This window comes from Musca vetustissima, unplaced genomic scaffold (genome assembly GCF_032173495.1).
Source record: "Musca vetustissima isolate MV318-11 ecotype Yass unplaced genomic scaffold, APGP_CSIRO_Mvet_v1 utg44490, whole genome shotgun sequence".
In the NCBI taxonomy this organism is placed as follows: Eukaryota; Metazoa; Arthropoda; class Insecta; order Diptera; family Muscidae; genus Musca; species Musca vetustissima.
In genome coordinates, this window is record NW_026882329.1 from 1 (window position 1) to 22,601 (window position 22,601).

Consider the following 22,601-nt stretch of genomic DNA (forward strand, 5'->3'; position numbering starts at 1 on the left):
AATTTGATCCAAATATCTCCATTATTAAAAATTTTACATCATTTTTATTCAAAAAAAGGTACAAATGTACCCGGTTATTGACCGTAGGGTTAAACAAATGTCACTATCCTTCCTTCCCAGTACTGAGGTCCAAGGATATGAAATATTAATTACATACAAGTGTTACAGCACGAAATATTGGCACTAGTAAAAGAGCCAACGTGAGTACAAATCGGTGTTGAACAGAACTAAATTGAGAGTAAGTGTGTGAGAGCGTAAATGAGAAATAATCATAAAACTGACTAACAGAGAAAAAGGAGAGTAAGAATTTAGCCATCACCGCTATCGTACTATTTTGTGCATGAGTGGTAAAAATAAGAACGAAAAGTACGCGAACAAGAAACTATAAAAATTGGCAATATGTTAATGTTTTAATATTTCATAGGTTCATAAAAGGTAGCAGGAAATTCTAGGTGTTTGAGTGTAATACTAATACCAATTTCATTTATAACCAGGGCTGTCAGATTATTTTTATAGAAAATCGACAAAATAACAATTTGTACAACAAAATTCAATCCAAATCTATTTTATAAAATCGTCAAAAATTTAAAAGACAACTAGATATATTTAAATATATTTTGTATTAAAAAGAACATAACCATTTATTTATTTTAAAATTAAATATTTGAATAGTTATTTCGATTTTAATTTCAAATAATTTTGGTATGGTAAAGTATACCCTCCTTGAATCCTTATTGGGGGAATTTCATTTTATTACGAATAACTTCGCTGAAAACGCGCTCAACATTGGCTGACGAATCTCCCAATAATACCTAGGAAAACATCACCATCACCACGATTAAAATCAAATATGGCATTCCCAAAACGAATTACACCCGTTTCATTATTTTCACAAATTTTATTAAAATCGAAAAACCTTAGTTCACGAAAAACAACAATCGTTAACTTTTTATTTGTTTTGACTGTCTATCCAGATTGGTATTTTTTTTAACTATCTGAGTAAAACATAAGCTGTTGCCTTTGTTATACTACAAAGCAGTGTTCGCAAAAAAACGTTACACTATCGTAGTGTTTATTTTTTTTTTTTATTTTAGTGTTACTGTTCCGGAGCACAACGAAATTCGTAGTGTACCGCTGTCGGAGCACTAAAAATCGTAGTGTACCGCGGTCGGAACACTAGAAAATCGAAGCGTACCGCGGTCGGAACACTAAAAAATCGTAGCGTACCGCGGTCGGAACACTAAAAATCATTGTGTTCCACTTGCCGGAACACTAAAAATCGTAGTATTCCATTTGGCGGAACACTAAAAATCGTAGTGATCCACTTGGCGGAACTCTTAAAATCGAAGTGTTCCATTTGTCGGAAAACAAAATTTCCTAAATGGATGAATCATAGATGGATGCAGGTATATTTTTTTAAGAATTTTTTTTCATACTAACATTTTACAAGGAGATCTCCTAATATTATGGGAAAAATCGTGTTCGTTGTGTAAATTAATGAACATTTTGTCCAAAGCTGTATAATTTTGTCACAAAAACTGGCCAAAATACCTACCATTTCTAATTGCAAATAAAGTTATATTCATTTTTATTTTTTATTACTTGATCTCATTTTTTCCTTAAAAAACAAAAGAGACATGTATGGTACACTACCAGTACAGTTCAAGTAAGTGGAACGCTATGATTTGTATTGTTCCGACCAGTGGAACATTACGATTTTTAGTGTACCGCAGTCGGTACACTACGATTTTCTAGTGTACCGCTGTCGGTACACTACGGTTTTTAGTGTACCGCTGTCGGCACACTTCGATTTTTTAGTGTACCGCAGCTGGTACGCTAAGATTTTCGTTGTGCTCCGGAACAGTAACGCTAAAAATATTTTTAGTGTTTGTGTTCCGGTACAGTACGTTATTTTAGTGTACCTATCCACCTTGGTACGGTACAGAACACTATGGAACGGTACCATAATGTTTCGAATGCTGCTACAAAGAATACCTCACACACACATGTCCAAGACCTATTTATAAGGTCACCCAGCAAGTCTGCTGTTTTTTCTCATGTCAAATGTCAAAAATTTGGACGTCTTTATGTTAACGTCAATTCACAATAATGGATTTTGACAGCAAACTTGAGAAGACGCCAATATGCAGCTGGATTCCCTGGATGACATTATTAATAGGCCTTGCATATGTCGAATATACATCTTATTCTTACTTTTTGTTTCGCTTTATACATTTTTTATGTTGCCATAAAGTAACCAACGTAACGCCATTTTTTATCAAAAAATAGTCAGCCAACAGCCGTGGTTACAGCAAATATGACTTGTTAATAACTTTTTTAGTGCAATTGGCTGAAACCAATCCTGTTTTTTTTTTTTTTTAAATCGATCTCTGAGTTCTCTTTTTTCTCACACACTCGAATTTTTTGTGATATTCGAACACATATATCGGTAAAAATCCACTTTATTTCACGTTTGCACAAAATAGTGCGATAGCGTTGATGTATTCTCATTTCAGACATTTTCGATTATGATCTCTCAGTTAAGCTCTCACTCACTCTCAATTTAGTTCTGTTCTACACTGCTATATTTTGATCAGTGATGCTCATAATACTTGCATTTGTATGTTACTCTCCTGCCTATGCTAAACAAACGGCAAATTTAAGTGGAGTACCAATAAGAGAGAGAGAGAGAGAGAAAAACTCTCATGACGAATGCCTATGACTAACAGCGTAAAACCCCACTAAATTGAGAGAGAATACGTGTGGTTTGTTGTCACGAAAACGTAAAGGGCTGAGCAACACTGATCTTGATCCCTCACTTATCGCGAGAGCTCTCACACAAAACAAAAGCATTAAGTGTAAACTTCTTCTAAAATTCGTACTCTCATTCGCGAGGATTTTAAAGCACTCAATCCACATTTTGTTATCTGGATTTTTTTATAAAATATAAATTTGAACTATGATCTTAGATTTTTTGAACGTTTTGAAATTAAAAAGTCTCTGTAATGAGAAGCGCCCCCTACATGGTTTTCGACAAACTATTATTGCAAAATGCATTTTGTTGAGGATTAATCGTTTTGTTTTTGCAAAGATTGTATAATGATAACGGCATTTGTTATAATGATAACGGCAAATGTTACTACTTCCGTAAAACACGAACGGGTTTCAAGAAAAATAAAGCACTTTTAAAAGTATATTTTTTCCGAAACTGAATTATTACTATAAAATTAGTCCGTATCACATGGCAACTCTATTTTGTTATCAAAATTATTTTCATGTTGTTCTCTTCCTCTTTGGCAGTGAAATTACGACACAGTTAGTTTTTACTACTACATATTCGTATATAATACAAAAGTATATTTCTTAAACTATTACCAAATTATTTGCAACACTTACCATTAGTTCAACTCCTTTCCTAAAAAAATAAAATTATTTTCTTTTCACAAATCACAAGCGACCCAGCCCAATTGGATAGACACGAACTTATGAATCAGGTATGTATACTAAAAATAAAACCACATGCCACAACATTGTGTTCAAACTGGCAACACTTTGCAGAAATGTTGCCGCAACATGTTTGGCGTGTTGGTGAGAGCAAGAAAATGAGTAAGAGTAGAGAACAAAATGTAAGGCGACATTACAGAATGATGCATAACATTGTCCTGTTATAATTATAATATTACAGAATTCTAAATAACATTGCTCTCTCATAATAAATGCCCTGTTGGAAAAAATACTTAAATACACGATCACAAAAATTGCTAATATATGGCCTGTTCCCGTACTGCAATAATCTACTATTTTTTAAAACGATAGCGAATTTTCCTTTATGATATCGAAGAAAATAGTAAAATCTAGTAGATTCTTGCAGTACGGGAACAGACCAATAGTTTCACATTTTTTAATGCCAAATTTAATATACAATTCACCTTAAGGAGGAGGGTATAATTACAAATGTAGAAAGTCAACCAGTATTTCCAATTGGCCTTTCATAGGAAAATGTAAGCCAGCGACATGTGAAGAATTTTTGCTTGATTTAAGGATGAATTATCAACATACTTAGGATTTGATCTGGAATTAAATTACCGTAAAAATAGCATTAGATTAGTTCTTTGTAACGCCCCTGCGTCATTACAGGCACTCCTTCTCATACATTTCCGCAATGCTCAAAATGTACGCAGAAGAAATGTGATGGAACATTAAAATATAGCACGACCAGGGCTGCCAGATTTGACGATTTATCGACATTTTGACGATTTTTCGGTCAAAAATTGAAAAATGACGATTTGAACGACTTTTGCCCAAAAAAATACGATTTTTTGTCATTTTACTAATATGACAATATTTGGGTTCCCAAATGGAAATACTATTCAAGACTTTAATATATAATATTGTAAAACATGAATTTTTAAAGAGTTTTTAAAGTATAAATTTCTGTATTGAACTTTGTACACAAATTTTAAAATATTAGATGATAAGTCCCACGCATATTAGAAATGAAAAGAATAATTCATTTTTCAATATCCTTAAAGAATTTCCACATTTTGTGAAATCAGATGAAAAACAAAAAATAGATTCAGAATTTCGCGAACTAAGGTTGTTTGATTTTGATAACATTTGTGAAAATGATGAAACGGATTTATTTCGTTTTTGGAATGCAATATTTGATTTGAAATGTGGTGATGGCTCATATGTTTTTCCTATAATAACTAAATTTTTACGGAAGATAATGGTATTATCCCATTCCTCAGCAAATGTTGAGCGTGTTTTTAGCCAAGTAAATCTTAATAAAACGAAAAGTCGAAATTCCCTCAATAAGGATTCAATGGAGGGTATACTTTATACCATAGATTATTAGAAAGTTAATTGTTATGATACATTAATTAAAACCGACATTTTAAAATGATTAACTCAAATATTTATTTACAAAATGAATGACTTTATTTAAGTCGAAATGACTATTAAAATATTTATTTATAAAATAAATGAATTTCTTGATTAGCTTTAAGTACAAACGTGTTTAATAAATTGAATACCACTTTTATGTTCCTTCTTAATAAAAAATATATTTAAATATATCTAAATGTGCGTATTTAAATTTTTGACGCTTTTATAAAATTAGTTTCATGATTTTTGTTAAAAAAAATCTGGCAGCATATTTCATCCGAATTTGCACGAAAGCTACGATCATTGGATAAAATTCCATATTGGAAAGCCACTGAGTTCAGACATATTCAGTGTCATAGATGTGGAAGGCTGTACAATACAAAAATGGGTTGCAGGTACAAGCATAGATTTCTCCTTTGCGGAGAAGAAAACTGTGATAAGCAAATTTGCAGACAAAGTGTGTTTTGTGTGGTGCTAAGAATCATAACAGTCCAAAGTGAGAAGAAGACATATAAATTAACAAGATTATGACACGAAAGAAAATTCAAAAAAGGAAGTCATCAACAATTACAGGAGTATCAACCTGTTTGAACTGCAATGGTATGACAATAATTTTTCTTCTATTTCAACATGTGTGAACAGCGGTGTAAAAGGTGGCAAGGAATCCAAAGAAACAATAAAAGATTGTTCAAAGAACCAGCACCATCAGCGCCGGTGTACGCTAAGGGGAATATCACTTCGGAATTTTTGAAATGTATGCAAGACTTTTTTTAAAATGGACAATCTTAAGTTATTTCATATCATCCCTACTGAATTTTTGTAGTTTATGAAAGCCTTTTTTTTAAATGGTCAGTCTCAAGCTATTTTATTTTATTATTCAGTCTCTTAAACATAACATTGAAAAGTATAAATTTGATGTTTTAGTTTCGCCAGAACTGTCGTACCCCCCTTTAGTTGGGTTTTGCAGTTCTGGCGAAAATGGTCTCCCAAATACTGGTGGAATGAGCAAACTTATAAAAAGAGAGTGGCAAGGGGAATAGAAATGGGGAAAAATTGCTCGTACCGACAATTTTCTGGCAATTCGTTTTGTGTATTTTGTTTGTAGTGTCATTTCAGAAAAAATAATTCAATTCAGAAAATATATGTTTGCAACCGAATTGCCTTGTATAGACGCATGAAGCAAGTTCAAAAGAGAACGATAAAAATTGCCGCAAGTAAACTCGCCTAATATAAATCAGGACATACCGAAACAAAATTTCAAGTTTAAAGGGCCCTATACACTATACATCATGCCGTACAGCATTTATCATAGTATGTGTTATTTTTTGAAAGTTTATTTATGTATGTGTGACACACACAATGCATGAAGAAAATCAAAATAGTTTTGATTTTGAAAATGAACACCTATCAATCTGGTGAATAATATTAATTTTGAAAGTTTTCAGTAAAACATTTTGTGTACAAAAATAATAAAAGTGTGACGGAATAAAAAAAAAAAACAACTGAATTTACGACTCAAAATGCAATTTTTGGGACAAAAATCGATTTTTTAGAATAGTGATTGAAGAGTTTGCCATACACTCGTCAATCTCACATATACAAAAAGGGGTTCATCGGCATGACGGCATGATTTATAGTGTATGGGGCCCTTAACAATTTCAACTTTGAGAGAACGTATTTTTCATTTTCTGTTTTGTTGAAAATAAAAACAAAACATCGAGGAAATATGAAATTTCGAATGGAAACTTAAAATATTTGGATTAATTTAATAAATTTTCAATTTTATTTTGCGGTTTGTATTATTTGCTTGAAGATATGGATTCGAAGTATTTGGGTAATACGGCCGATATTTGTTTGTAAGTTGACAAATATAGTATGTATGGGAAATTACAAAAATCTTTTAAATTCCTTGAAGCTGAGGTTTGCAAGGTTATAACTCGCGAAATATGAACATATTGCATATAATTTAAATTTATTTCTTCAAAATCTTAAAATATTGGTATTAAATAAGAAGTTGCGTGGAAGCTGTAATGGTGGTAATGTAAAAAAATGGATGAATATGTGTTGAAGCCAACGAGTTTTTTTGTGTTCGTTCTTGATTTATGGCTAAACTACACACCGCACGCACATGTGATCAGTGACTAAGTTGCAGAATACTCCATGGACAATATGGTTCTAATGTATGATTTTTCGATAAAATCACTGCATCCACCCAAAAAGGATGCTGACATTTTGAAGCCGGATTTTCGGTGTTTTTTGAATTTGTCTTATAATTAGGATGCGCATCCAGATAATGGACTAAACTAATTATAGGATTGTAGAACTCGTGATTTTGCTTCGTTTAGTGTACATCTCATGAATGTGCTCACCGTAGCTTCTTTGCAATTGGGTTCCAAAGACGAAAATTTGGTGCGTAAATTTTTATAAAAAACATATTTTCATAATTAAGAAAGTCCTTTCAAATTCCGTGGAACCCCGCGTGATTTTAGTTCTAATGAGCCCATCTATGTTTAATTCCGCCCAATAAAACGGCGGATATAGGTACCTTGAATGTGGGAAAACTTATTTTGACAAATTCGCGTATATAATCGCGTTTCTCTTCGAATTGATTTTACATGCATTCATTCTTGTGTTATCATATTCGCGAATCTGTGTGAAAATAGGTCAAAAATATATCGATACGCGAATAATATGCGTATTTTATCTAAAATTGATTGTGGAGGCACATCCGCGGTTCTTAACCGATCCTTTTAAAATAGGTGTCCTTTTGTGTATTTTCATATGAGATTACTGAAATCGGATGCCTATAAAAATCGTTGCGTGATTTTTAGCCATTTTTAGGGTTTTTGCATAGTAAAGTGCATCGAACGGCACACTTTGACCGCTAAATTAAACATCGAAAAATTCATAATTATTGAAAGACATTGATTCGGTTTATACCAAAACCGCATGCGCATCAACTGATTTCAACTAATACGCGAATTGCATGCATTCAAATATTAATAATTTTTATGTATTGTAACTGCAATATATTTAGTCATTTTTACAGTCGAAACTGTTATCAGATGAATATACCGATATTTAACAATCATCTAAAAGTATTTGAAGAAAAAGCGTCGCATATTTTAGAAGATTAAGGCAAAACCGTTTTCCCTTAACCATACTAAAAAAATCGAAAAATTCAAAAAACGATTTAATTAAAAAAATTATTTATTTTATTTTCAGATACCTCCATGCTTCTATTTGTTTTTCGCGACAATTTAACCGTAATTCAATGTGATTTGACAAGTATACAAAGAAAACAAATGTGTTTAACCATTTGTGAAGAAATTCGCGAATTACAACAAATGGGAATTCATTTAATTTATATTTGAAATACAAGATTTAAAACCGCTATAACTTTTGTGCGCAGCATCCGAATTTGTGAACGCGTACATATTTCGAATCAGCATATTTTTCTTAACCTATGTACCAAAAATCATAAATGTGCTCGCAAAAAATTTTTTCAAATTTTTTTTATGGAATTTTAAAAGAATTTTGTAATTTCCCATATGTGTTCGCTGTATCAGTAGGGGAGAGGGGGCACATTTGAACACTTTTTACTTTCCAACCTCATAAAATTTTTTGTTTTATAATTTTTGTTGGAGCACCTTTGGACAAAGCTTGGTATTTTTGAACAGCATGGTTTTTTACAGTGTTCATGTTCAAATATATATGTATTGTATTCATATATATCGGAAATGCATTTATTTAGTAAAAAATATATACAAAAATATTCGAATATTAAAAAATTCTGTTCAAAATTTGTTAAAACATAAAATGACATAAAAACAAAAATTTATATGGTGAAAAATACAGCTAATTTCCTAATCTTATTAGCCCATTTGAAATTTTTGAAAAATCGAAGCCAAAAGTTAAAAACTCCGTTTTTAATGGAGTTTATAGTACGTTTACATTTAACCGTATTTCGTTAACCCAGTGGGTTTCAATTGTCTATTCCTTCGCATATATGTCAAATAAATCCTCATAAAGTAGCTTAACACGGTAAAAAGTTCTAATGTATATGCCGTTTAATACCAATTTTTTAGCATTACATTACAAATTATCTTTTAACAAATCTTCAATAAAAATGAGATTTCCTACTCAGCCAGTGCAGGGACTGTGTGCTTAGGGTCCACGACTTTATTCAGGCATACCTTTGTCCATCGGATCGAAACATGTTATATTTACTTTCATCAGCAAAAATAATAGATTTCCACAATTCAAAATCCTTTTTGTGTTCCTGAACTAACTCCAAATGGATTCTCGGTTTTTTGTGTGTTTATGAATGACTTTTTCAGTGCAACTCTACCATGCCTACGCAAAATTCCTCGAATTTTTTCTGGGTTACATTTCTTTTCCAGATGTTTGTCTGCGAATTCAGCAAGTTTTGGTTCACCTAGCTTTGGATTATCGGTCACTTGTCGGAGCAACCATTTTACGTCTCTTATATAGAATATTTTTTTTTGTTCTCGCTAGTTTTCGGCTTATTGCAAATTCGATTCTCAGTTTTGTGCCTTAATATAATTTTTTGGTCAGCAGGACGAGTAATATTGAGTATTCCCTATATGTTTCGTTGAGATTATTCTAGTTCAGCATGGTGAAGAACTAAATTCTCTCGGCAATCGTTGTGTGGCGTCCCTTGGTCTCAAATTCTCACAATAGCTATCCAAATAAGCAAACTAACGCGTGAAGTGTACAACAATTTCTTATGCAATATTTAACTTGATATTAGGTTCGTTCGTTTACTCAATAATTTGTACGAATTTGTACAAATTATTACAAAATGTTGTTCGTTTACCCAAAACTCCAGTAAAAGAGAGTGAATTGAGAGAGCAGATTTGACAGTTGTGTTACTGAGTATTTGCAAATTCTTACAAGGAAAATTTACTCAGTAAGAATTTTCTTGTACCATCAGCTGATATTTAATCAGCTGTTTTGCTATATTTTGTAAACAAACAACAAAATTGTCTTCAACCAAATTGATTGTTTTGTGAATTTTATATTGATTTTGTATTATTAAACATTAAAATTGATGAAGAAAACGCAAGTATTGGTAAACAACATACATATTCCGCTTGTTATCCATTTTTCTAATAAAAATGCTGTTTTTTAGTCTGCGCCAATTTGTTTGTTGTTTTAATCAGCTGTGTCGAAACAATCTTTTTACTGGATGTTGTTCGTTTACTTTTTGCAGTTTTCTCTCTTTAGAAGGAAAAATTCGTATTTACTCTCTGCAAATTCTTACTGAGTAAATATTACTGGGAAAGTAAACGAACGAACCTATTCCATGAGGTTGTTATTTAACCGTTATTAAGTTGTAAATGATATCGGTGGATACTTTTCACTGTGAGGTTGGAATTGATTTTTGGTCTGTTCCCGTACTGCAAGAATCTACTATTTTTTAATCCGATAACACTTTTTTCCTTTATGATATCGAAGAAAATAGTAAAATTGAGTAGATTCTTGCAGTACGGGAACAGGCCAATAGTGTCATATTACATTACAAACAAAAAATTTTTTAACAAAATTTTCCTTTATGATATCGGCAAAAATAGTAGAAACTAGTAGATTCTTGCAGTAAGGGAACAGACCAATTGTTTATTTTATTGCATTAATTTTAAGTTAAAATGTTCATATTCCCATATAAAAAATAATATAATTTTTTTTAATGCTTATCACGCACTTATGCCATTTTTAAAAATGCTATTTTTGTAATGGAAATACCTAGTGGAAACTTTTGACTCACTGTACGTTACGTTACAGCGCGCTAATGACTAACCAAGAGAGAATTTTTGTTTACATTGCTCTTTCACGTGTATTGCTGGTTTCGGCTCTCTGTTTATGATTGAGACAGATGTTTTCTGGCTTTATGCATTACACTCATTCGTAAACAATACGGAATTTTGCCTTTCTCCCTCAATTCGTTACATGTGGAACGCTTTTAAATTAGATAGGTTCATTGAGTAAATCCGCACCGGGAACATTGTTAAATAATGAATTAAAGTTTAAACCAAAACGTGCAACTATGTATCCTAGGCAATTATTTAGAAGTATTTTAACAAATAATTTACATTTTTATCAATGCTACCAAAGCACAACAACAAAACTATGGAAACCTCTTACCACCACCCGGTATTTACATTTGGTGCCTTCCAACTTTGCCAAAATTTATATGGACCGGGAGAATCTGCATGCTCATCAGGTGCTGGAGGAATCATTGAAACCATATCAAATATTTGCAACCGATGTGAGATTACATCCCGATTCCAAGTCCATTGAACTTCAAGAAATTGTAAAATGTTTGCCGGAAAATGCCAGTACCAGTGAAGTTTTCGCACAATTCCAAAGGGTATGTGAATACTGCCATAACACCAATAGCCTAATATCGAATAATGCATTTACGGCATTTGTCCAACAATTCTGTGATCGCATCCATTTGCTTAGCGATGAAGAGCTGAGAGGATCGCTAAAAGCTTTGACCCTGCTGCCACAAGAGGAAAATGTTCGAGTACAAAATTTTGTTGAACTCTGGAATATTTTGGATATTGAATGTTGTCGTCGCATAGAAAAGTGGTCCACGGATGAGTTGTTGTTGGTATGTGATGCCTGGTATTCATTGAATTTGGCACGGATATGTGAATATGTTTGGGAGGCATTGCGTAAACTTGGTCGCAAGGTTATAAAGATGCAACCCTCCCAATTGGTGCAGACAATGTTCTTCTGTAATATCATGCGTCGCACGGTGTTCGATATGTTTGATTTTGAAGTTAATTTGGCCAAGTGTGCCAAGGATATGACACTGGGAGAGTTGGGTGTTATGTCAATGGGTTTCTTTAAGACACAGACGCCCATACGGAATCCTGAACTCATAAATTATATTTATGAAAGATTAATGCAAGAATTGGATACCGTGGATGAGATCACCTTTGTTGCAATACTTAAGGTAAGTAATGATCCCTCTAATTTTTAATAAGATATTAACAATTATTTTTCTTTCTATCCTAGGCTCTGCGTTACAGTTCCAAACTGCCACAAGTTGACATAATGATGAAATTATTGGATAAAATCAGCGCCGAGAAATTTGATGACATGAATTTACTAACAAGTCTACATGTTGCCCTACTTGGCTGTGAGCTGCAATGTTGCCACGAGGAAATTGTAGAGAAAATCCTAAATAAATTTCATAATGAAATGTCAAACACCCGCCTTAAAGACTTGGAACGTATATCCTTGGCTGTGGCTTTATTTAATATTAAAACACCCAATAAAATCGAAGATTTGCTGTGCCAGAAAATTTTAGAATCCCTTAAGGGACGTATTGATGAAATAATGAAACACCCCAAATGTTTTACCAACTGTCTACATTATCTCACCCTAAGGGGTTTCTACGACAAAGAAATGTTATCGGTTGCCTTAGATCGAAGATTTTTAAAACATGCCGTTGGTTCCAGTTTAGCCATTAGTAGAGAAATTTTCAACTTGGATACATTTGTCAAGGTGAATTTGGCAAATGACAATTATGAGGGTAATCAATTGGCTGATAAATATCGCAAAACAATGGGTAAAATGTTGACGCATTATATACCCGATAATAATCCAAAATACAAATTGAATGCCACCGATCGAATATTACTGCAAATGAAAGAAATAACAGCTGGATTTCTACCCCATTGCCAGTTGAAACATATTTTACCAAATTATGAAAGAGCTGATGTTGTGATATGTTATGATCGTGTGAAGCGAAAATCGTTACCACTTTCACCAACATGTCCGGAAGATTATAATGGTAGGTCTAGAATTATGATTTGGTTTTTAAGAAATTTTTTTATCTTCTATATGAATTTTAGGTATTATATTGACCAGAGAACAGCTTTTAGGTGATAAGCTGCATGAGGATATTGAAACTGTTGCCTTCATTATTGCTGGCTGGAACAATGTGATAAGAGGCAAGAACAGACATACCGGATTATTTGATATGAAATTAAAACAATTGGAATTATTGGGTCATAAATCAGTTGTGGTGAGTATGAATATTAATAATCTAATTTAATCAATAAATAACCCATATCAACAAATCCTATATGTCCATTTTTAAAGATTATCATTGTATAGAACACTTTTAAAGATATTTCATTAATAGAATATTATACATACATTTACATCTGATAAATGACTTTTTAGATAAAAATACCTGATTGAGATAAAAATATCTTCTGCATATTCATTTTTTGGATTATTTGTCTCTATATAACATTTTGAAATATCTACACAAAGAATAACTACTGAGGATCATCTAATAAACATGTATAGAAGAAAAGTTCTACTGCAGATATATAAACTTTTAATAATATAAAAGAGTCCTTCTGAATATCTTGCTTTGATATTAATTTTTTGCGTCTTCTTCTCTTCATCAAAATTCCTTGTAGTTTGTGTCTTATAATTTGTATTTGAATATGTATTCTTAATGTCATAATTTGTTTCTTTCTTTCAGATATATTGGCATGAATGGCGCGAGTTAGAAACCCGTCAGGATCGCATCAACTTTGTTAAACGTCGTTTATCTTCCGTTATTAACTTGTAATAAAAAATGTTTGCCAAAAAGTTTATATAACTAAATAAATGCATTGTTTTAAGTGCACAAATTTCCTAGCCATCGAGGTGTATTACATTGTGAACTAGTCGAAAGAATTTGGTTTCGAAGTACAATGAAATAAAAAGAAAAAATCGTGTATACTGGATAAACATACAGTAAGTTGTCTTCAATCAAAACTTAAATTGGAATGTTATTAACTTCAAATTTCCTATCCGACGAGGTCTATTACATTGTGAATTAGTCGAAAAAAATGGATTCAAAGTAAAATGAAATAAAAAGAAAAAATCGCCTATACTGAATAAACATTCAGTAAGTTGTCATCAAATAACACATAAATCAAACTGAGACAACTCCAGCATTATGTCCAAATTGGGATTAAAACTAAGCTTCATAGTATTGACAGATTATTGTCTTCAGTTCCAATTGAAGGGATGAGCCAATGGCACTACTTTGTTCAATTGTCTTAGCGACTGGATCGGCAATGTTCATGTAGATACTGTCTAGACTTTACAAATGAGTCGATTTATGCATGTCCGTCCGTTCGTCTCTCTATACATGTTAAATTGTAAACAAATACATGTCGCATTTATGATCAGAATTGGATGAAATTTGACACAACTCATTTATTTGGCCCGAGAACAAACCCTATTGATATTGGTAATAATCGGTCCAGATTTCGATATAGCTCCCATATATATTTTCGTCCGATTTAATGTAAATGGTACACCAAAGTCCCTATATATCTTTCAATTTGCATGAAATTTAGCATAGCACACTGAATTGATTCTAGAATGATGTGTGTTAAGTTTCGAGAAAATCGGGCGTAAGATTCATTCAATTCGATTAATTTATCAATTCATTATACCAATAGAAACACTAATAGTGAATTAAGTCTTATCAATATTTTATCAATTTCATTAATAAAAAAACCATTTATTATTCCTTCTTAACTTATAGTACCTGTATAAAACATTTACAACAACAAATGCAATTAACTTAAAAAAAGAAACAAAACAAAATAAATGCATTCTTTAAGGTCACAATATTTCATTTAAAGTCTTTTTGGTATATTCATAGACAAGGAATAGAGTGGCAGTGGCTGGTATTGTTCGCAACACCGACGGCAGCAGACCATTGTATAAAGCTAAAAATCCTTCTTTACGTATAATTTCCAAACCCACCGAAGTCATAGAACGTTTCAAATTGTTGACTTGGATGCGTGATTTAATAACATCAGCTGGGAAGATGCTAGTCCATAGGGTAACACCACCCACGGCACCGGCAAACATTGTTTTCAGGGCGCCAATTTCTTCTTTGGTTTGATTTGGTCTGTGGGGAATAAAAAACAAATAAATAATGATGTGGTTTAATTGAAAAGCTATTAAAAGTAATTTATTGAACTTACTTCCTAAGAAGTTCTCTGGTTCCTTCATAACCTCCAAAGAAGAAGAAATAGCCAGGCATTTCACGCATAAATGTTGATGTTAGGCCTCGGAAGAAGCCGGGTATGCCTGCAATAGAAAATTATATTTATTTAAATTTCTTAATCTGTATGAGTGAGTGCAATAAAATTCCCCTATAATAAACTGATAATTATCGACATCATCCCGCCAGTCAGAGGAAGACGGTTTTATATTACTAGAGGATCCCCTCCCCTATAATTTGGGTAGAATTACTATCTTGGAGTATTGAAAACACTACACTCTGTCATATCAAACTAATATTTATAACGTTTAAAGCATATTCGTCTGTTTAGGACATTTTATTTGTTAAATAGCTAAGATTTAAACTATTTTCCCAGAAAATAATAAAAGTTGGACCAATATATTTCCTTTTCTCTACATTATTCCTAATTCGGTTTAAACTCCCTGTTTCAACATCACAACACTTGTATATCAGTGGCATGCTAATCAGTCAACTTGCTTGCTAACAGGGTTAGACACACCTTCCAAATCATTAGTGCACTTATCCGATAATTCTCGGCGCCATATCTAATCTAAAAGAATTTTTTGTTTGTGTGATTCTTCAGTCATCTGATACTACAAAAACACTCTGTAAACAATTGATAATCTTAAATCTGTTTTTAAATGTTAGCAGAATAAAACAATTCTATAACATTACCTTCCGTAGCCATGATGTGTTTTGTCAATTTCCAAGGTGTTATTGGCAAATTATTACTACCCTTGGGATTGTGTTGTTGCATCTGAAAAGAAAAATATAATTTTAAGAAAAGATACTAACATTTGTGTTTGGTTTTCTTACCTCTCTCAATGCCTGCAGTTTACATTTAACCAATTCCGTTGGACACAGGGTAAAGGTGGAAAAGAATGCTGCCAAAAATCCAGCAAAAGCATGACCCACTGTTGGCATATCTTTCACCTCTTCTATGTTCATGCCATAGGCAACAACTTTTTGGCAACCACCATAGGCGGCAAATAGTACTGAGTTTTCGGCAACATTTGCAATTACAGCTGGTACAGAACCAGCATATAAACCACGAACGATACCATCTGCACGATATGTTTTGACAAAACAATCGACCATATTTTTGTACATTTGGGGGAATGATTGTTGTTTAACTTTTACCGTATCTAAGGGTTGGGAGACATATACCTGTAGGGCACCACCTGAAGAAGAGAAATGAACAATTTAATAACAATGTTTTGGCTTAGAAATGTAATAATGGAAGAAAATCAAGAAATTCGCTTTCGGGGAGAAGAGCAGAATGCTAATGGACGCGTCCACAGGTTGCGTCCATCTGCTTTTCTATAGTAAGGAGACGTCTAGCTCTCATTTAGGAAAAAAAGTCCAGCTCTTCTATAGAAAGACGAATGCATGTAGCTCTTCCAAAGGAAGAAGAATACTTGCAGCTCTTCCGCAGGAAGAATAACACTTGCAGCTGTTCCACAGGAAGAAGAATACTTTCAGCTCTTCCATAGGAAGAAGTGTACCTCCAGCTCTCTTATAGGAAGAGGAATACGTGTAACTCTTAAACAGGAAGATGAATATCTGCAGATCTTCCACAGGAAGAAGAATACCTCCAGCTCTCATATAGGAAGAAGAATACCTCCAGCTCTTAAACAGGAAGAAGCATACCTCCAGCTCTTCTTACGTGTAACTCTTAAACTGGAAGAAGAAGACTTGCAACTCTTCTATAGGAAGAATATCTGCTGCTTTTCTTTAGGAAGAAGAATATCTGCAGCTCTTCCACAGGAAGAAGAATACCCCCAGCTCCCCTATAGGAAGAACAATGCCTGCAGTTCTTCTATAGGAACGAAGAATACCTGCAGGCTGTGGGAAGCCCAATATTATTCTTTGGGTAGCTGTGAATACCAAATAACCAGTCGCGGAAAATCAGCGGGTCCTGAGACAGGAAATGAAAGAATGCCTATGATCTCAGGACTGAATAGGTGAGAATGGCGCCTTCAAATATCCATTTTCAAAGTCTTAGGTCATCCCCATAACGCTGGGTTTAGGCGACCACATGAACATCAGTTTTGGGGTTTGCAGTCAGGGTCCGGACTGTATTTGAACGGAGCCTTGTTGTTACCTGGGCGCCTCAACAAGTTTTTCAGGCTTAGTTGTCTTTGCCATGGTAAGAGGATATGCCATGTCCGACCTAAAATCCCTACAAAATCAATCTTGTATGGATCCGAATTTTAATATATACATATATCCGAATTTTCGATTGATCTCAGTCTCGAACCCGACAATGCCGGACCTTATTCAACCCCCAAAAACGATGACGGTCAACACTATTCTACCGGACCATTCTTTTGCCTCAAACCCCATTACTTTCGACGACGTAAATGAAAGCATGGAGAGACATCCGGACCTTCTCCTCAACCTTATAGAGTAAACCGTCACATTTTGCCTTAGTCAGGAGAGAATCCCGAATAAAGTCTGGAACAATTCACCCTTGACAGTCAGACAGTGACTAACACGAAAGCTATTCTGGTGATTCCTCCTAATCAAGGTGAGTCCTCTCAGATGATGAGTAAAACCCTGGCGAGGAAGAGGATCCAAACTACATCTCCGCGGCCTGTAGTGAAGTATCGAGACTCCTGAGGCAGTTGACCATCGAAGTGGATACTGGGGCTGGTGAGCTTCCCATCGAAACCGTCACATTCTGCATTAGTCAGGAGAGAATCCCGAATAAAATCTTGGACAATTCATCCTTGACAGTCAGACAGTGACTAACACGAAAGCTATTCTGGTGATTCCTCCTAATCAAGGTGAGTCCTCTTAGATGATGAGTAAACCCTGGCGAGGAAGAGGATCCAAAATACATCACCTGCCTGTAGTTAAGTGGATACTGCTCATTAGTCTCCCATCGAAAAGATGGATGAATCATCAGAACCGGGAACCACAAAACGAGTCAAAACCAAAGATATCTCTGACAAGAAGATTTACGGGAGAGCGGTTAATTACTGCAACCGGTTTATTGGACGGTACAGAGATTCGATTGCGGATAAAGAATTCCTTATAATTAAGAGGAACCTCAAATTCACCCGGAAGTTTTCCAGGAACTATTGGAATGATATTGCGAGTGACTTCATAATTGATAAAATTCTAACATCACGTGCGAAGTCCACCACGGTAGCCCCTCCAAAAGAGCATAAAACTGTGAGTGGCCCGAGCACAACTAGGACTCCCCGAGCGCTCTGACACCATACTCCACTGCCGTTTATGGCTTCGGAGACCGCATATTGATGCACAGATTGCATGGACAATGCTATCGACGATCTCCCCCTGAATTTCTGACGGATGTTTAAAGGTTCCTGAAGCGAGAAAAATATCTTTGCAAATAGTTTTCAATATACATAGTTTTATATTTTGACATTTCCGTATTTTGTTGATGTAATTAGCCATTTCAGATTTCTGATGGGACATATCGGTCCATGTTTTGGTATAGCCCCTTTATAACGGTACCCCTTAATGGGATGTTGGGTTAAAAAAAACGAATTGGTTGTAACTTGGCATTTTGGATTCTTATTGCATAGCAAAAAAAATTATCAATATGACGGTGACCCCAATACTGGGTTGAATATCCTAGAACAGTTTTCCAACTTAAGCGTTATTAATGTTCTCAAAGCTCATTTACTCAGTCTCACACACGTACCGAAATCCACTAGGCCCGATTCCAATGGTATTTTTTTTCGATTTGTTCATCTATGGCTCTTGAGCTGATGTAATAAGGAATTAAATCGATTGTCTTATATCGTATTTTTTTTTTTTTTTTTGTAATCTACGGTGTTGTTATTTGGAAATGGTGTAATTAAAATATCTCTTGGCAATCGATATACTCAAAATGTGACATGTGAAACTGTTGAATATGAGATATAAAGCCGTCGAAAATTTGCCATTGACAACAACCACATATTCCATATTCCTAACACTTACCCAATGAACCGGCCGTAAAATCGATAAGACCTTGTCGCAATTTGCCATCTGAAGCCGAAACATTTTGATCTGTCGAATAGATAAAAGGGAGTATGAAAATAAAATCAATTTCCCGAAATAAAGCGTAAACATACATACCCAACATTGCTGACACCTTTTTTCTAAATTTTCTTTTTTTATTAATAAATAAAACTTTATTTTAATTGTGTTTCTTTCTTAGTTCAGATTCCTTTGCTTATAATAACAATGACAACAATAGCAGACAGACAGCAGTAGCAGCGGCTTCGTCAGCACAAATAGCAACAAGAATAATCCAAACAGATTCAGAATAGTTTGCAATTACATTGGGGACACCAAACACTACTCCCCCAGAATACTTTTGGCACACAACTAATCAATGAACTGAACTTGAAAAGACTGGAGAGCTCAATAAACAAACTGTTTACTACGCCAAGATAAGGAATGGGCCTCACTCTCTTTGCATTGCTACTCTCGAACAAAAGGTGCCTGTCTCTTTGCTTGAATTGTGGTGGCTCTCTTCTATAGCCAGTTTCATTTGTTATCAGTAAAATTGCGTCATATGAACGAGCACGTTTTTAGTTTGACTGGTCTCTGATGTCGTTTCTCAGTGTTATCAGCAAAATTGTTCGTTGAACTAAGAGAATTTTGATTTTTTTGGGATATGGATATTTTTATCTGTATTTTTATGAATGAGAAAAAAAGAGTTTTGAAAATATTCGAATTATTGGAAAGATACATCTGAAAGAGATAAAAATACCAATCATTATTACAGTATACTTCAAAAGTATGTTATTACAAATACTTTGAGCTAATACTTCGCCATCTTGGTACCTGATGGCGAAGTACCAGCAAAATCGGTATGAATGATTTCTTGAAATAAAAAATAATCCTAATACGGTTGAAAAGGTTAGGCCAAAGACTCAAAAACCGACTAGAAGGAAAAATCACCTAGCAACAAAAGAAAGGGAGCCGAGGAAAAAACACCTGACTCCCAAAAAACCGTTTACTTGGCAGAAGTAAGCCAGGTGAACCTCCATCGGAGTGAGACGGCAAAACTGGCTCTGATGGCAAGAATAATTAAAGGCAATATAAAAATCGAGTAAATACAGTAACATTGGAGTGTAAAAAACAAGGTCTCTGAACTAATCCACATAAATAACAAACTATTTTATTTACCTAGCATCAGTCTACCTTCCGTTCGACGCACAGTGTCACGACCGCGGCCAAAAATGGTCAAAACAATTAGAATAAATATGAAATTAAGGATATGTCGAGTAGTTTTGTGTCTACAAAGGTTCAAATCTGATAATTATTTATAAACTGATTTTTTACCATATTTTAGAAAAATGGGCGTGTTTTTCTGATGCGCAAATATTTGAATATTCAAATTAACCGTTATTATAAAAGTGTTTATTTTGGTTGCTGTGGATGTTAAAAACTAGGATTCGCTGTAGTTTGTATGTATATAGATATCATATGATGTATACAGTGTCCACACTTGCAGTACTTAGTTCATCAATTTTTTTAAAACAAATTTTGAGATTAGCGGAGCAGAGAAAAAAGTTTAGCTCTATTTTTCTATTTGAGTGGTGGAAATTTTTCATTGAATTTGGTTGAATATTAAATATTATATAGCCCAAAATAGTAAACATTTTCAAGACCTTTTGAATGGGAGGTATATCAAAACTTGGTCCGATTTTGCCAGTTTTTGGTCAGTTTCTTTATAGGCCTAAGTAAATGTAAATTTGGTTGAATATTAAAGATTTTATAGGCCAAAAAGGGCGACATTCTCCAGACCCATTATATGGGAGGTATACCAAATCTTGGTCCGATCTATCCAATTTTTTGTCAGTTGCTCTTTAGGCCAATAATAAGCACATGTACCAAATTTCATTAACTTATGATAACTCCTTCTATTTTTGGCCGCTGTTTATATGAACTCGCGACATAGTGCGACGCTAATGACGCTAGCTCATGTGGTAGAAATAATACTAACAAACAAGGTCAGGCACTCTGACTATTAATCAATACTAACGATCTAAAAACCCTTAACATAGACAATAAACCAGCTTCCTTCAATAGTATTTGAGAGGAGGTATTAGACATAACTCTATATTCTGCAAACTTAATAGACAAGGCACAAAAATGGAGATAAATTATTCGTGAAAGAAAATCTGCCTTCGAAAACCCCTGGATGACAGGGGAGATTCGGAACAAAGGTAAAGAGGCCAAAAGACTTTACAACAGAGTACAAAATCTGTAGTATACTGGGACAACTTCCACGATGCATTGGAGAGCATTTCACCATTCAAAGTAGATGGGACAGACAACGTCTTACCAGCTTTATTACAAAACCAGAAAGGAAAGTAGTAAATACTTTTCACCACTTTGGATATATTCAACAGATGAATCCTAACATGAACATGTCATTCTGCAACCTATACTAAATTGTTTATTTGATCAGATATAGAGTGGTTTCTTACAATAGAACAAAAGTATGTAAAACATTTTAAGCAAATATCGATCGGACACCCGTTGATTATTTGGATAAATATCTTAAATCGGACGAAAAAATATATAAATGCTATATCGAAATCTGAACCGATTTAATCGAAACTTGTCACATATCAGCCACATACGATATGAGTTCTTGTTGCATCATTTAATTAAAATCGGGAGAAATATATATGGGAGCTCTATCCAAATCTGATTTCAAAAAAAAAAAAACTTTCCACACGCTAGGTTATATTATGAAGAAGCTACATCTAAATCTGAACCGATTTCAACGAGACTTGCCAGAGATTAATTTATATTAACTTCAGTTCATTGTACAAAATTGTGTGGAAAGCTGACAAACATTGGGTCTTTAGTGCAAAATATTTATCTACATCTGAACCGATTTTAAGGAAACTTAACACACATCATTCTAGACAATTAGGTACACTATGCCAAATTTCGTGCAAAAGATATATAGGGACTTTGGTGCAGCATTTACCTTAAATCGGACGAATATATATGGGAGCTATATCTAAATCTCAACCGATTTTCAGGAAACTTGACACACATTATTCTAGACCTAATGAAGTACACTGTGCCAAATTTCGTGCAAATCGAAAGATGTATAGGGAATTTGGTACACCATTTAAATTCAATCGGGCTATATCTAAATCTGAACTGATTTTCACGAAATTTACCATACACCATTCAGTACACTATGCCAAATTTCGTGCAAATCAAAACACATATACATTATATCGAACGAAACTATATATGGGAGCTATATTTAAATCTGAACCGATTTTCACGAAATTTAACACACACTATTCTAGACCTAATTCAGTACACTATGCCAAATTCCATACAAATCGATAGGGAGTTTGGTGCAGCATTTACATTAAATCGGACGAAAATATATATGGGAGCTGTATCTAATTCTGAACCGATTTATCCGAATTTCAATAGGGTTCGTCCTTGGGCCAAATAGGTGACCTATGACAATTTGCATCCAATTCGGATCATAAATGCGACCTGTTCTTTTTTTACAATTTAATATAGACAGACGGACGGACATGCATAAATCAACTAAGAAAGTGATTCTATGCATATTCTCAAAAGGAACCATGTGTCTATCTCGTTTCCTTTTGCCTGTTACAAA

At 33.9% G+C, this 22,601-nt stretch overlaps 2 protein-coding genes across 2 annotated transcripts; one reads left to right on the forward strand and one right to left on the reverse strand.

Annotated features, from left to right (window-relative positions):
- The first annotated feature begins 10,954 nt into the window (after window positions 1-10,954).
- LOC133328678 (FAST kinase domain-containing protein 5, mitochondrial-like) lies at window positions 10,955-13,510 on the forward strand. Its single transcript, XM_061537220.1, has 4 exons — window positions 10,955-11,872; window positions 11,935-12,715; window positions 12,777-12,949; window positions 13,421-13,510. The coding sequence occupies exons 1-4, from the start codon at window positions 10,955-10,957 to the stop codon at window positions 13,508-13,510; spliced, it is 1,962 nt and encodes a 653-aa protein (XP_061393204.1).
- Window positions 13,511-14,552: 1,042 nt separating this feature from the next.
- On the reverse strand, window positions 14,553-19,070 carry LOC133328679 (mitochondrial ornithine transporter 1-like). Its single transcript, XM_061537222.1, has 5 exons — window positions 18,926-19,070; window positions 15,785-16,149; window positions 15,644-15,725; window positions 14,928-15,033; window positions 14,553-14,851 (listed from the first exon to the last, which is right to left on the reverse strand). The coding sequence occupies exons 1-5, from the start codon at window positions 19,068-19,070 to the stop codon at window positions 14,560-14,562; spliced, it is 990 nt and encodes a 329-aa protein (XP_061393206.1). The 3' UTR covers window positions 14,553-14,559.
- Window positions 19,071-22,601: the final 3,531 nt, after the last annotated feature.